The 15,213-nt window shown below is 35.1% G+C and overlaps 1 protein-coding gene across 12 annotated transcripts in view; it reads right to left on the reverse strand.

The window, feature by feature from the left end:
* Positions 1-748: 748 nt before the first annotated feature.
* The window catches only part of CEP170 (centrosomal protein 170), a 131,174-nt gene continuing 116,709 nt past the window's right edge, over positions 749-15,213 (reverse strand). For 11 of the 12 annotated variants that reach the window (XM_043486057.1, XM_043486063.1, XM_043486062.1 and 8 more), the window contains 5 exons: positions 14,246-14,416; positions 8,898-8,986; positions 5,451-5,544; positions 4,674-4,725; positions 749-3,089 (listed from right to left, as the gene is read on the reverse strand). In XM_043486057.1, coding sequence (XP_043341992.1) covers positions 2,800-3,089; positions 4,674-4,725; positions 5,451-5,544; positions 8,898-8,986; positions 14,246-14,416 — 696 coding nt within the window. In that variant the 3' untranslated portion in view covers positions 749-2,799. The remainder of the gene's footprint in view (positions 3,090-4,673; positions 4,726-5,450; positions 5,545-8,897; positions 8,987-14,245; positions 14,417-15,213) is intronic. The other variant, XM_043486058.1, reaches the window with a different exon arrangement.

Consider the following 15,213-nt stretch of genomic DNA (forward strand, 5'->3'; position numbering starts at 1 on the left):
AGTGTAACAGTAACGGGGAGATATTTAAGACTCTTGGGCACAAATGAGTTCAAATGGATAGTTCTTAAATTTAAGATTTTTTAGAATTTCTTCTTTGTTCCCCGAATATATCAGTTATAAAGCTTCCTGATGATTCCATGCCAGCAACAAAGAAAGGCTGCGCATATGTAAGTATCTATGTGTGCATGTGTGCTAAGTGGCTTCAGTCATGTCGGACTCTTTGTGACCCTATGGACTGAGCCCATCAGACTCCTCTGTCCATGGGACTGTCGTGCCCTCCTCCAGGGGATCTTTCTGACCCAGATATCAAACTCACGTCTCATGCCTCCTGTGTTGGCAGACAGGTTCTTTACCACTAATGTCCCCCATGGGGCGCCCCGGGCTATAGTCCATGGGGTCTCGAAGAGTCGACCAGGCTTCTCTGTCGATGGAATTCTCCAGGCAAGAATACTGCAGTTGCCATTCCCTTTCCCAGGGGATCTTTCTGACCCAGGAATCAAATACATATATAAATATCTATCTATATATACATTAGATTATTAAGCTAAGAGAATTGTATTTACTATAATTTGCTAAGAAAATATTTTCTTCTTTAGCTCAAAAGAGTGTGAGTTTTACAGTTATCACATATTAAGTAAACTGAAGAACTTTTTTTACTTAACCTTAGAAAATGATATAGAGTTATTTGATAAACTGATGAAGTATTAGCAATTCAGATGATAGAATAAATTATGTACAATCAACTGCATAAAGTTCCAGAAACACTTTATTTAAAAATGGAGTTGTAAATGCATAACAAAATAACATAAGTAATAAAGGTAACAAAAATAAATAAGGAGAATAATGTATTCATACAAAATAAAAATAACATAGTAAAAGGCCAAATGTTTGTAATTGAACAAAACTGTGTAAACACTTAAATGATAATGTAAGTAGAACAGATGCTAATATTTTCCTAAACAACTCCTTACCTTCTACTTCCATGTTGATATCATCAGTACCCAAACATTAAACAAAGATGAAACAGTGGTGATTAATTTTTTCTACTCTTTCTTCAAATGGATCAACCCTGTTTTAACATTTCATTTATTCCTTCAAAGCAACTGTATCTTTCCATTCATGTTCTTTAAAACCATTTTTTCAGTCTTCCTTTATTAGACAGAATGGGGAATTTAGCTTTACAAGAACAGTTCATTTACTTTTTTTAAATTAAAAAAAAATAATGAGATCCATTATACAACAGACTTTTGTTTATATGTCTCTAAAAACAGGTTTTGTTTTGTTTTTTTTGCATCTTTATTAACTGGCCCAACAGTACAGGATTTTTAAAAATCCTGTAAACTTTTGAATTGAACAGTTACTTTCTTAAAACAAATGTAGCATAGGATTATTGCTGAAATATTAAAGACTATTTCATGAAAGTTGCAGCTTTAACCGTTATAAACTGATGGGATCAAGGGTTTCAAAAATCCAGGTCTAATAATATTTAACTGAATTAAGAATTATCCAAAATTATAGTGTTCTGGAAACATAAAGATAATTACTTTCTTTTTAAACTTATCCAAATGTGAACTTACTGAAAAGAGAAAAAACAAGTTAATAGAAGATACTTTTCATAAGCTTCCTGTTTAGCATAGGCCCAAAGCCTTGGTCGTCATCTTGTAGGGTCCTTATAAATGTATACGACTGAGACAGGATTTACTACTGGGTCCTACAGGGAAACACACAGAAGCAATTCATTGCTTGGGAGTGAAACTATCTACTAATCTTATGACTACTGGTTCTCCAAGTTTCCTAATGCCCAAAATTTTAATTTCATGATCATTTCAAGGGAAAAATTTTTTCAACTGTCACATATAAACTTGGTAACACAGGACCTGTATACATGTTCTTAGTTTTAAAAATAGACTCCACCTATAACCTATCCGTCTAGTTTAATCCTTCTACTTATCATTTGCCCTAAAATGAGACAAAAATCTTACTTTCACTAAAAAAAAAAAAAAAAAAAAAAGGGAAAAAAGTGCCAAATTGATCTTTTTGAAAGTGGAGTAAAACACTGTGGGGTTAAAACAAATACAATTATCAATCTCCTATATACAAAAAATGATGGTTAGTCCTTATTTATTTATAGATATGTCCACCTACCACTCCCAGCAAATCTTAGTGCAAACATAATAGTTCATTTCCATAAACCCTAAGACAATTTACGCAGCAACAAAGTTATATAAATCACATATATGTTGGAAAATCTTAGAACACAAGAAGGACTGTTCTGAAAGGTCAGTTTGACTGTGGAGAGCAATATGTCATTGTATCCAATGGTAATGAATACTAATATAAATCCTATTATTAAGAAGCAAATATAAGTGTTTAACAAATCTGTACAGACGAAGAGCAAGTCCATTTCAGGGAGCAGCTTGGCACAGGAGACATGGGGGTCAGAAAGGTTGGGTATTTAGTTTGCTTGTAGGTCACAGCATGGCTTAAAGAAAAAAAAACAAAGATCTATGAAGGGAAAGGATGCAATTATCTAATTCAATTTGAAAATCATAAAAACCACAAAATGTGAAACTTTCACCATCTAATTTTTCCTCTATGTGCATTAAATGGTCATCTCAATGGTTCGAAAGGATTACTATGGCTCCACGTTATAGATAAAAAATAAATAAATAAAATTAAGAAGACAGAGATAACAAGATTGCAGTTGACCAAGCTGTCTTATTTTCTCTAAAAGTCAACACTATGCTGTTTCCAATAATTCTAGTCATTCCACAGGTTATTTTAACAAGCAAGAGAAAGTCATTCCTGTACTGTAACGTCCTCCTCTTCCCCTTCGGGGTTGAACCTATTGAAATGTATACTGAAATCAGCCTCAGACTCGGCATTCTCAAATTCGGCTGAGACTGCACCAGCAGCAGGATGAAGAACCCTAGCTTCTGGTTGGCAAAGTGTCGGTGTCTGACCCGGGCTGCCGTGGTCATTCACAGGACTGGACTTCTGTTTTGGTGGAGATGGCAAGATAGCACTGGGAAATCCCATGTTGTTCAGAGCCTCCAAAGTTCCATCCGGGTCGATCATAGCATTGATAGCTGAAAGAAAGGAAAGGAATAGAGGGATGCAGCTAAATTTGGATATGAATATTGCTTATGATTTGGATAATATTTTAATTACTAATGCTTATATAAGCTTTAATTTGCTTAGTCCTTCCAATTCTGTATTTAAAACCCCACTTTCAGTAATTCTGGGGCTCATCTATATCGTAGATTATAAAAACCTGAAAGCTTTCTATGGTCCCTTGAGTAGGCTATTTACAGGCATCTGAGCCTGCTGGAAGACTAGGATTTGGAGATGTGGAATTCAGGAAAGGTCTCTTTGAAATATGCTTTAATCATTATAAGAGGATGATGAAAATACTGGTTAGGACTGAAAGAAACTACTCCTGGCTTTATTTATTACTCAAATAATTGGGATTAGTTGCTAAGCTGGGGTTCAGAGTAACATGAAAGTTGAGGAGGCAAACAGCACACTCTGAAGAGACCATAACATGTTGTCATTCATCCTGGTGAGCGTGCTAGGGTATTTGTTATGCACAAGTACATCTTTATGGACCACTGAGTCATAAAAATCCCTCACAGCCTAGATATTCATATTCCATGGCAGGCCAAGCAGACCTTGCATTCTCCATGGCAAGGGCCAGATAAAGACCAGCTCTCAATCCAAAAGATCCTTGAGCGGACAAGGGAAAGTTTTTGGCAGTGATTTTCAACGTGGTATTGGGTAGAGAGGGGAGCTGAGGAAAAGAAGCATCACAGATAGAAGAATTATTTAAGAGGTCCTTTTAAAAGCATACTCCCTTTTGCCAGCTAACAATCATGTAAACAAGCCACTTTGCCTCATGGGGATATACGCTTAGGTGTGCTGAGGCTGAGAAAAGATTCAGAACCACTTAGCCAGGACCAACACATCATGCCTATGATAATTCAAACAAAGACTGAGTAAAATTAGAACCTACTCTGGAATCTGCCTGTTTTACCACTGGGGACTTCTAGGTCAAAATACACATAGGCATAAGTGCGTAATTACAGATCTGACACACACCAAAAACAATGTCCCTGTTAAAGTTTAGGAGGCCAACAGTCTCTTTTTCTTCTCTACTCCCTCTTCTGGTCCCTATGTCCAATGTGCACGCGGTTTCTTATGGTACATCCAAATGATTATTATGACTTATAAAACCATTATTACTTCACATGGGTTGTACCACAAATATAATTTAAGAATTATCAAGTCAAGTAAACAATGCTAATTGTCAACAAGCATTTTCAGCTGCATATACACATTTCAATATATTATTTTACATATTTTTCATATACTATAATTTATAAACATATATACAAATAACAGATACTATATAGTATAGATATATAATATAATCTATATTGTATCTACCATATAGATACAAATAATAGATACTATGTAATACTATGAATTGTATTTTTAATTATTTATACTGTCTTTTTATGAGTAATTTAAATATGTAGAACTTTATATCTTTATTCATACATCATTACACTTAATCAAATAGTGTTCAAATTAATAGTATTTTAGAAATATCACTTAGGATGTACTTGCTCTAAAATTGTTAGCTCTTGATACCTAATCAGTAGTAAATTTACCTTGTAGCTGCTTTTCAACTCTTTTTAGCTCCTGTAAGATAGACGAAATCTCCTGTAGGGAAAACAATGACAAGAATTAGCTTACTTTAATTAAAACATTTTTATTTGATAAGCAACAAACTTTACACTAATTTTATTTGATATCCTTAATGTTACTGACATGGCCCCAATCTGTAGCAACAGGATATGAGATAATTATGATGTTCAGTAAAAAGACTTGAATTTTAAAATCTTTAATGCTGAAACAGAATTCTTTTCAGTGAGATAGTAATAGAAGATGAAAAGTTAGATAATAATACTGTATATGTAAAGATATATTGATCAATCTTGCAACAACTGTCAAAAGCACTTAAGGATTGTCTATGGAAAATGTACAAACTGCAACCTCAATTTTAGGATGATTTCCTGAATAATAAAAACCAGTACAAATTCTGGAGAGATAAGCAATCTGTTAAGTAAACAGAAATGATTCATGTCAACTTATATTTGAGTTTGCTCTTATTTCAAAATTGCTTATTTATAACATATAATTATACGAACAAGAGTGTATTAATAGTGAGAAACATAAAAGGTTCCTCCACACCCTGTACAACTTTGAAGCAGTCAACACTTTAAAACCCTGTGACAGAAAAGAGAAAGCATAAAAGGTCCCAAATTCGTGCTCTTATATCTTCTTTTATAAATGAAATCAATGAACAGTTAAAAAATCAGCATATCATTCCCTGAACATAAAACCTTTAAAAAAAATGTTTTAATATTCAAGAAAAATTACCATACCATGCTTGAGGTTTTCACAATAGGGACTTCACTTTCAGCTCTTAACTTGCTTTCTATTTCATCCCAATTCCGATCTTTGTCTTTAAATAATATTCTATAAATAAAAAAATTAGCTTTTTATATTTCATATTTTAAAAAATCACATTTTTAATGATAACACAAAAACAACATATCTTTTCAAAGCTAAACAAGAATTAAAAATACCACTAAGTGTTACATGAACTGTGAATTAAACACTGAGCCAATATTAACAATAAACTCATTTATGTGATAGATCTGTACTAAAACAGTAACTGACTAGCTACAAATAGACACATAAAAACCCTTTAGTATTTATCTCATTCTTTATTGAGAATCAAATATAAAACAAATGTAGATGACAATATAACCCCAAAATTTTATCTAATATTTTTATATAACCACCTTTTATAACAAAAATACAACTTGTTTCATACAGTACATATGCAGTACAAATATAAGATGAATTTAAGATGAAAACAGGTTGAATTAAGTATAAGCAATTGAGTTTGTTAGGACCTCTTTAAACAGGAAAAGGCTTCTTAGTAATTGATCAAAGTGTGTACGTAATTTCAAAGGTTGAAAATTATAATAGAATACTTATGCTTCTTTTCTTTAAAAATGCTAATTCATGTTAATATATTTTACATAATAACCTGTTAAGAGTTAAGAAACTATCCTTTTGACAAAAACAATTGCCAATAAAGATCCTATGCTCGAAATTAATTTCAGGCATCTTATAAAATAAAGCATCACAAAATTCTGACTTATCTTTCAAATGTGGTATCTCTCTCTTCAATCTAGAAGACATGACCCAGCAGCTTTAGAGAGCTGTAAATACTAAGTACCTTTTTAGTTTCTATTTGAATTTCTTCATTGGGCTGGAAATCTAGTTTAACTGCCTTATACAATAACCAATATTGTACAAGAAAGTAAAGTATTACTATTAGAAGTTGATCAGTATTTAAGTAGTAAACTAAATTACATTTTTATTTGTATTTCTTCAAAATTCAAAATGCCAGGTTCAACTTATTTAAAAACATGAAATTCATCAATATCAAATCAATACCAAATTCATCATGTCAAATTACAAGTCTGGAACATCTACAATTACAAATAATCATGCTTCAAAAGGTAACGATGGATCTAGAATCCTAGAAGAGAATACTCTTCTGATCTACTGTTAAAATTTCTACACCCCAAAGACTAAATATCCTTGCTAGCTATCTAGGAGCTGTTATCCTAATAACTGTGAAATTAAGGCCTGAGAAATTACTGTGTGCTCTCTAAGAGAGTCCTTAGAGCATTAGGATTGGTGAAAGTAAGAAAACAATGATTATTTAATGTGTCTGTGCTTAGCCATCCTGAAAACTCGGTGAATTTTGCCAGAAGATGGTTACTGAGTACAATGTTAGTGCTTTTTCGCTTTTTCAAATTGTTAAACCATACATATTTCATCTTTGGTAAAAATGCTACCTGAGACTCCCAAATCACACACACACACACACACACACACACACACACACACACACACACATCCCAGAAGTTCTAAGCCACTAAAGGGATAAAAAATTTAAAGACAATTTGTAAAGACTGTGCTGCAGGTTTATAAAGCCAATCGTAATTTTGGCTTCATGGAGTGAAGTGTAATACTTAAACACTAAGCAAGCAGAAAACTACATCAAGAAATCAGGCCAGATCATAATGGTTAGAATTTAAATGGTTTTTGTGCAAAGGTCATTACAGATCTTTCAGAAACAATCAGGGCTTTCAACCGATCTTCATATTACATAATGAATTCAAAAGAGTAGTCAGACTAAACAGCAGCATGAAAATATACTGAATTCCAAAACTAATTTCATTCAATAATTTAACTATGAAGATAAAACTCCTTTTTGATAAAGTAGTCGGTTTAGGTAAAGAAGAGTCTTAGGCACATATTCTAAGACCCCCACAATCTATTCTCTAGCACTGGCCCCCAATTCATGCAAATCCGGGGTTGGAAACTGGGAGTTGACCAATGCAGGGCCACACTGAACACCCTGAGGGGGGCACTTTCACATGGAATCCAAGGATCTATAGAAAGTATTAGAATAACTTACAGCATAGTTTTAGACAGGTCTGGATAGGCATTTCAGTTTATAACTCCTGGTGCAGACCTAAAGACCAGTCATTTTTCAAACTATTCTAGTACTATCTGTGTAAAAGGCTCAGGCCTCTATTCTTTAGATTTTGCTCACCAAAAATTATATCTAGCTTTGAATATTACTTCCTCCACAAATCCCTGACAGTCCGGGGTGAAGGTGATCCTTTCTCTGTTCTTACCTCTAACTGGGCACTAATCTATCATGTGCTCTCTTGTACCCCAGTTACCTGTACATACGCTGTCCTTCGCCGACCAGATGTAAGACCATAACAGTGGGCAGCATGTTTTATCTTTCTTATTCTCTCTCACAGAGCCTGCCAGTGCTTTACACACAGCAAAACTCAACACTCAAACTGAAGGCAACAAATTAACATTAAAAAAATATTAATTTTTTATACTTTCGAAATTCTGTCAAATTTCTGAGACAACAAAATCAACCAACCAACTAACCATCAATGTGTTCAATGGTCACAATTTTATTTAAATGTCTAAGCTACAATTTTTTTTTTTCTAGAGGAAACTAGGGATGAGTTAATTCAGTGCAGATTGAGAAAGATACTCTGTGGTAAGGAATTATCAACAGGAGAGAATGGTGTAAGGCAGGTACTCTATGAAGATCTACTGAATGCATAAATGACTGGATGAGGGCTCATTTACTGGGGAAAAAAAGGCACATATTTCAGCAGGTAGGATGAAATAATAGGGGATTCCCATCTGTAGGTAAGGAGGCCTCAAGCTTTTCCTGCTGCTAGGTCACATGACCACATGAGGAGACTTACATGGTGTCTTTATGGATAATACTGGTGTATTAAACAAACCAATCCCCCAAACCAATGAAATTGAAAAAATTTGAAAATTAAATCTCAGGCAAAGTGCTATTATCAGCCACATTGGGTTTTTTCCTCCTTAATTTTATGTTTTCCTAAGTGGCATGTGTATGTCCTGAGAGAGAGACAAGATAATCAGGGAAATGGAAATAAAATATTAAAACTCTTTATATATATACACACACACACATATATATATTTTAAAGCCACGCATTTGAGGTATTAACTTCCTATGGCTTTTTTACGATAAAGTCCAAACTCCTTAAACAAGTTCTGCCCAAACTGGTCCTTCCTTATCTCTCCAGTGTCATGTCTCATTATCCTCTAGCCCACTCACTTCACCTACTTTTTGACTAATGCCATGTAAAATTTAGCTATATAGGTCATCCTTCAAAATATACTAGAAAGGAAAGTAATCTGCTTTTATAGAAGCAAGGATATCTGAGTACACAGTACCTGATCTTTCCAGCTGTTTTATCTATAGACTGTCTTATCTTCTTAGAGAACTGAAAGACGGATGAGAGCAACAGGTTATCTCCCATGACCTGAAACATGGAAAGGGAAGAAAAGACATTAAAATACTACCACTACCTCAGATAAGCACCAAGAATGGTCACAACTCACTATATTTAGGGGCATTTCATATTTATGCTAATTTTAATAAAACTTGATAAAGGATTTAATTAAGAGTACTGTGTAACTACACTGAGAATGAGAAATAAAAATTGAGAAAGGAATTCTTGTTAAATAAGTTGTCACATTTCCATATTATTTTCATCATATAACTTTCAAAAGACAACCCATGTTATCTAATTTTTAATTACTATCATGATTCTGTCTCTCATGCTTCCAATTCAAATTATCATAATTGGGAGAATATAAGTAACTTAGAACAATAATTTGTCATCTATTCTTTCAACAAATAAGATGAACAAAGAGATCAAGAAGATTACAATCCTTGTTCTCCACAGTGGGACAGATAAGTTTTTAAAATGTATACAAAATAGTAAGTTTATTTTTTAAGATTTTTTTTAATGTGGACCATTTTTCTAATAGTCTTTATTGAATTTGCTAAGACTACTGCTTCTGTTTTATGCCTTGGTTTTTTGGCCATGAGGCATGTGGGATCCTAGTTCCCCAACAGGGATCGAACCCATACCCTCTCTGCATCAGAAGGCAGTCTTAACCACTAGACCACTAGGGAAGTCCCCAAGAATAAGTTTTTATGTTGGGAGTTGTTACCATTCCAGCTGAAGTTTATGGGCAAAAGCAAGGGTTGGCAAACTTCTGTAAAGGGCAAGAGAGTGAAGACTGGGGCCAATGTGGTCTCTGTTACAACTACTCACCTCTCTCACCATAGCAAGAGAGGCTATATTACAGCAAAAGGAGCTGCAGCTAATAAAACTCTATTTACAAAATCAGGTGGGAGGCTGAATTTGGCCTGCATCCTAAAAATAGATATGGGTTCCAAAATCAGTTCCATGTATTGTCAGTAGCGGTGGTGAAAGTAAAGTCCAATGTGGTAAAGAACAAAACCCCATAGGAATCTGGAATGTTAGGTCCATGAATCAAGGTAAATTGGACATAGTTAAGCAGGAGGTGGCAAGAGTGAACATCGGAATCTTAGCGATCAGTGAACTAAAATGGATGAGAATGGGCATATTTAATTCAGATGATCATTAAATCTAATACTGTGCGCAAGAACCCCTTAGAAGAGATGGAGTAGCCCTCAAAGTCAGCAAGAGTCCGAAATGCACTAGTGGGTGCAATCTCAAACATGACAGAATAATCTCAGTTCACTTCCAAGGCAACCATTCAGCATCACAGTAATCCAAGTCTACGCCTGAACCACTAATTTTGAAGAAGCTGAAGTTTGAATAGTTCTATGAAGACCTATAACATCTTCTAGAACTAACATCCTTTTCATCATAGCTAACTGGTATGCAAAAGTAGGAAGTTAAGAGATATCTGGAATACAGGTAAGTTTGGCCTTGGAGTACAAAATGAAGCAGGGTAAAAGCCAACAGTTTTGTCAAAAGAACACATTGGTCATAGTAAACACCCTCTTCCAACAACACAAGAGACGTCTCTACACAAGGACATCATCAAATGGTCAGTACTGAAAATGGACTGGTCATATTCTTTGCAGCAAACGATGGAGAAGCTCTATACAATCAGGAAAAACAAGACTCGGAGCTGACTGCGGCTCAGATCATGACCTTCTTACTGCAAAATTCAGGCTTAAATTGAAGAAACTAGGGAAAACCACTAGGCCATTCAGGTATGACCTAAATAAAATCTCTTATGATTATACAGTAGAGGTGACAAATAGATTCAAGGGATTAGATTTGGTAGATAGAGTGCCTCTACCAGATGGAGGTTAGTAACATTATAGAGGAGGTGGTGACCAAAACCATCACAAAGAAAAGAAACACAAGGCAAAGTGGTTGTCTGAGGAGGCTTTACAAATAGCAGAGGAAAGAAAAGAAGCAAAAGGTAAGGGAGAAAGGGAAAGATATACCCAACTGAATGCAGAGTTCCAGAGATCAGCAAGGAAAGATAAGAAGGCCTTCTTAAATCAACAGTGTAAAGAAATAGAGGAAAACAAAAGAATGGGAAATAGTGGAGATGGCTTCAAGAAAACTGGAGATATCAAGGGAACATTTCATGCAAGGATGGGCATGATAAAGGACAGAAACAGAAAGAACCTAAGAGAAGCAGAAGCGATTAAGAAGTGGCAAGGATACACAGAAGAACCATACAAAAAAAGGCCTTAATGACTGGAATAACTGGGATGCTGTGGTCACTCACCTAGAAGCCAAACATGCTGGAGTGTGAAGTTGAGTGCACCTTAGGAAGCATTAATATGAACAAAGCTAGTGGAGATAATAGAATTTCAGCTGAGCTATTTAAAATCCTAAAAAATGATGCTGTGAGTGATGCACTCAATATGTCAGCAAATTTGTAAAATTCATCAGTGGCCACAGGACTGAAAAGGTCAGTTTTCATTCCAATTCCAAAGAAGGGCTATGCCAAAGGTTGTTCAAATTACTGTACAATTGCACTCATTTCACATGCAGGCAAGGTTATAATCAAAATTCTCAAGCCAGGCTTCAGCAGTACATGAACCAAGAAGTTCTAGATGGACAAGCTCCATTTAGAAGAGGCAGAGGAACCAGAGATCAAATTGCCAACATCCGCTGGATCATAAAGAAAGCAAAGGGATTTCAGAAAAACATTTACTTTTGCTTCACTGACTACGCTAAAATCTTTGACTGTGTGAATCACCACAAACTGTGGAAAATTCTTAAAGACATGGGAATAGCAGACCACCTTACCTGTCTCCTGAGAAACCTGTATGCAGGTCAAGAAGCAACAGCTAGAACCAGACATGAACAAAAGACTGGTTCCAAATTGGGAAAAGGAGTACAACAAGGATGTATATTGTCACCCTGCTTATTTAACTTATATGCAGAGTACATCATGAGAAATGATGGGCTGGATGAATCATAAACTAGAGTCAAGAGTTCCGGGAGAAATATCAACAACCTCAGATATGCAGATGATACCACCCGTATGGCACAAAGCAAAGTGGAACTAAAGAGATTCTTGATGAAAGTGAAAGAGGAGAGTGAAAAAGCTGGCTTAAAGCTCAACATTCAAAAAACTAAGTTCATGGCATTGGGTCTCAACACTGTGGCAAATAGGTGGAGAAAAATGGAAACTGACATATTTTATTTTCTTAGGCTCCAAAATCAATGCAGCCATAAATTCAAAGACTCTTGCTCCTTAGAAGGAAAGCTATGAAAAACTTAGTGTATTAAAAAGCAGAGACATCACTTTGTTGACAAAGGTACATAGAGTCAAAGTTATGGTTTTTCTAGTAGTCATGTTTGGATGTGAGATTTGAACCATAAAGAAGGCTGCACACCGATGAATTGATGCTTACAAACTGTGGTGCTCAAGAAGACTCTTGATTGCAATGAGATCAACCCAGTCAATCCTAAAGGAAATCAACCCTGAATACCCATTGGAAGGACTGATGCTGAAGCTGCAATACTTTGGTCACCTGATATAAAGAGCTGACTCACTGGAAAAGACCCTGATGCTGGGAAAGAGTGAGGGCAGGAGAAGAAGGGGGCAACAGAGGATGAGATGATTGGATGGCTTTATCAACTCAATAGACATGAGTTGAGCAAACTCCAGGAGAGAGTGAAGGACAGGGATACCTGGCGTGCTGCAGTCCATGGGGTGGCAAAGAGTCTGACACAACTGAGCAACAACAGAAAGAAACAGCCGACTAATATAATCTGCCTCTAGTCACATGGTTTTTTCCATCCCATCTCCCTGTCTCCCTCCACCCAAGGTAAACAATATTCTGAATCCCATTCATCATTCCCTTGGTTTTCTTCTTATATAATTTGCTATATCTATTTCTGTCCTAAGTATATAACATTATTAATTTGTGACAAAACACATTTTATCCGATCTTTTGAGAATTACTTTCTTCATTTAATGTTCTATTGCTAAAATTCATCCACATGGTGGCATACGGTAGTTCATTTGTTTTGATCCGTCCATTGATTTTTCAATTTGTGCACATACCAGTTTATACATTCATTTTTCTTCAGATACAAACACTTAAAGACTATTCCCAAGTTTTGTTACTGCCCACAGTGCTACTATGAATATCCTCTTTCAAGACTTTTGCTGTCAGTGAGAATGGGTATACACAAGCAGCAAAACTGCTAGATAATGGGCTACATTTATGTTCAATCTTAGGAAATAATATCAAACTGTTTGCCAAAGTGACTCCACCAATTTAACTTTACTAGCAACAATAAGAAAGCCTATGTATTCACATCTTCTCCTATATTTAATGTTTTAAGACTTTTTAATTTGTTGCCAATTGAATGAATATAAAATAATTTCACTGTAGCCTTGAAAATTATTTCTCTGAATACTCATAAAGTTGAACATCTCTTCATAGGCCTTGAATATTTTCAGTGAAATGCTGCACATGTTTTTTGCAGATTTTTCTTTTGGGCTGTTTTGCCTTTTAAACTGATTGTAGGAGCTCTGATATATTCTGTATTCTAATCTCTTGTTGCCTGTATGTTTCACATAGTCCTTTAATATACTCAAACTTATCAATCTTTTATTTGTAAGTCAAGACTTTTCGAGTCTTTTAAGAAATCATTCTCTGCTGCAGTGCTAAAAGATATTTACCTATATTATACTAAAAATTTTAAAGTTTTGCTTTTGCCCTTTAGGAACTAAATTCATTTACAGTTAATTATTTGTAATTGATATGATGCCAGGATGAAATTCTATTCTACCCATAAGGACAAGCACTTTTTCCCCAGCCCTATATACTGAACAAAACCAAACAAAACTGTCCTTGTTTTACAAATGTAGTCTTTACAGGACCTGAAGTATGGCTCCAAAAATAATCCAAAGCCCACCAATCCTCTTACCAAACCTTGCCTGTTTATCTTAAGAGGCTTGTAAGTATTAAACAGGGGAATTCTCAGGTGGTGTGAGTGGTAAAGAATCTCCAGTGCAGGAGACACAGGTTCAATCCTTGGGTCAGGAAGATCCCCCGGAGGAGGAAATGGAAAGTCTCTCCAGTATTCTTGCCAGGAAAACCCTATGGACAGAGGAGCCTGGCAGGCTACATACAGTCCATGGCATTGCAGAGACACGACTGAGCACACACACATATATGAACAGTTCTCCTCCTCTTTTTCCAACCAATTGGGCATGCATCCTCTGCCATTTGTTGAAGTTTATAGTTTACTCACTTCATCCCTGCTCCAGGTTCTCCGCCTTGTAATTGTTAAGTGATCAGGAGGCTCTGCTGGTTGAGGTCTTGGGTCACTAGACCGACAGTTGTTTCCTTCTGGTGTTTTAGAATGAACTAATGGAGGGATCTTTCGGAAGTTGAGGCTTTCATCAAAAACACGATCAACTAACTAACAGGACAAAAGCAAATCCTCATGAGCACAGAGTAATTTGGAAAAACACAGATACTGGCATTATAGTTTTTATAGTTAGAAGTTATTCCATTCTCAGGTAGTAACAGAAGCATGATATCTTCAATAAACCAATTACTCTTTCTTTTCGTAAGCACTTCAAAGGTGTCCGTTTTATAAAATAGATGTTCATCTACATAGATTTTCAAAATCCAAAATATATATAATAACTATGTTAAATTTGATTCTTCCATGGATAAAGTTTCCCCCAACGGAAAACATAGATGGTAAATAGGAAAAGCTGAGCCATGTAGATGGACAAGGAGTTCATTTTACTCACATTGCCTTACCAGTGTAAAATAATGTTTCTTTTTCTTTTAGTTTCCTATCTTGTTTTTTCCTTTTTTCCTCCCCAAATTCAGGTGCCAAATTTCTTCAGATACATAAATTACAAATTATAATTAAGTTTACAAAAGAAAAAAAATTTTTTTAATTCACAAAGTATTTTGATCTTAGATAAACTTTTAGCAGTAATGCTACAGAAATGACATATTTCAGTACAAGTGATATACTGCCATCTACAGTGCAAATTATGCACATATAGTACAAAGTAACTCAGGTTTACTGAAGAAGGAATAAACTCTAGTACAGTAATAAGAAATGAAGTCAAAAGGATAAAATGGAATTCTACTTAATGAAATGTTTGAACAATTTTACTGAGTCTGAGTGAATGTACAATCAAGTTAGGTATAATTTAGTTAGACAGCTGAGAAAATAATATCTTCATCATTCAAAAT

This window comes from Cervus canadensis, chromosome 13 (genome assembly GCF_019320065.1).
Source record: "Cervus canadensis isolate Bull #8, Minnesota chromosome 13, ASM1932006v1, whole genome shotgun sequence".
In the NCBI taxonomy this organism is placed as follows: Eukaryota; Metazoa; Chordata; class Mammalia; order Artiodactyla; family Cervidae; genus Cervus; species Cervus canadensis.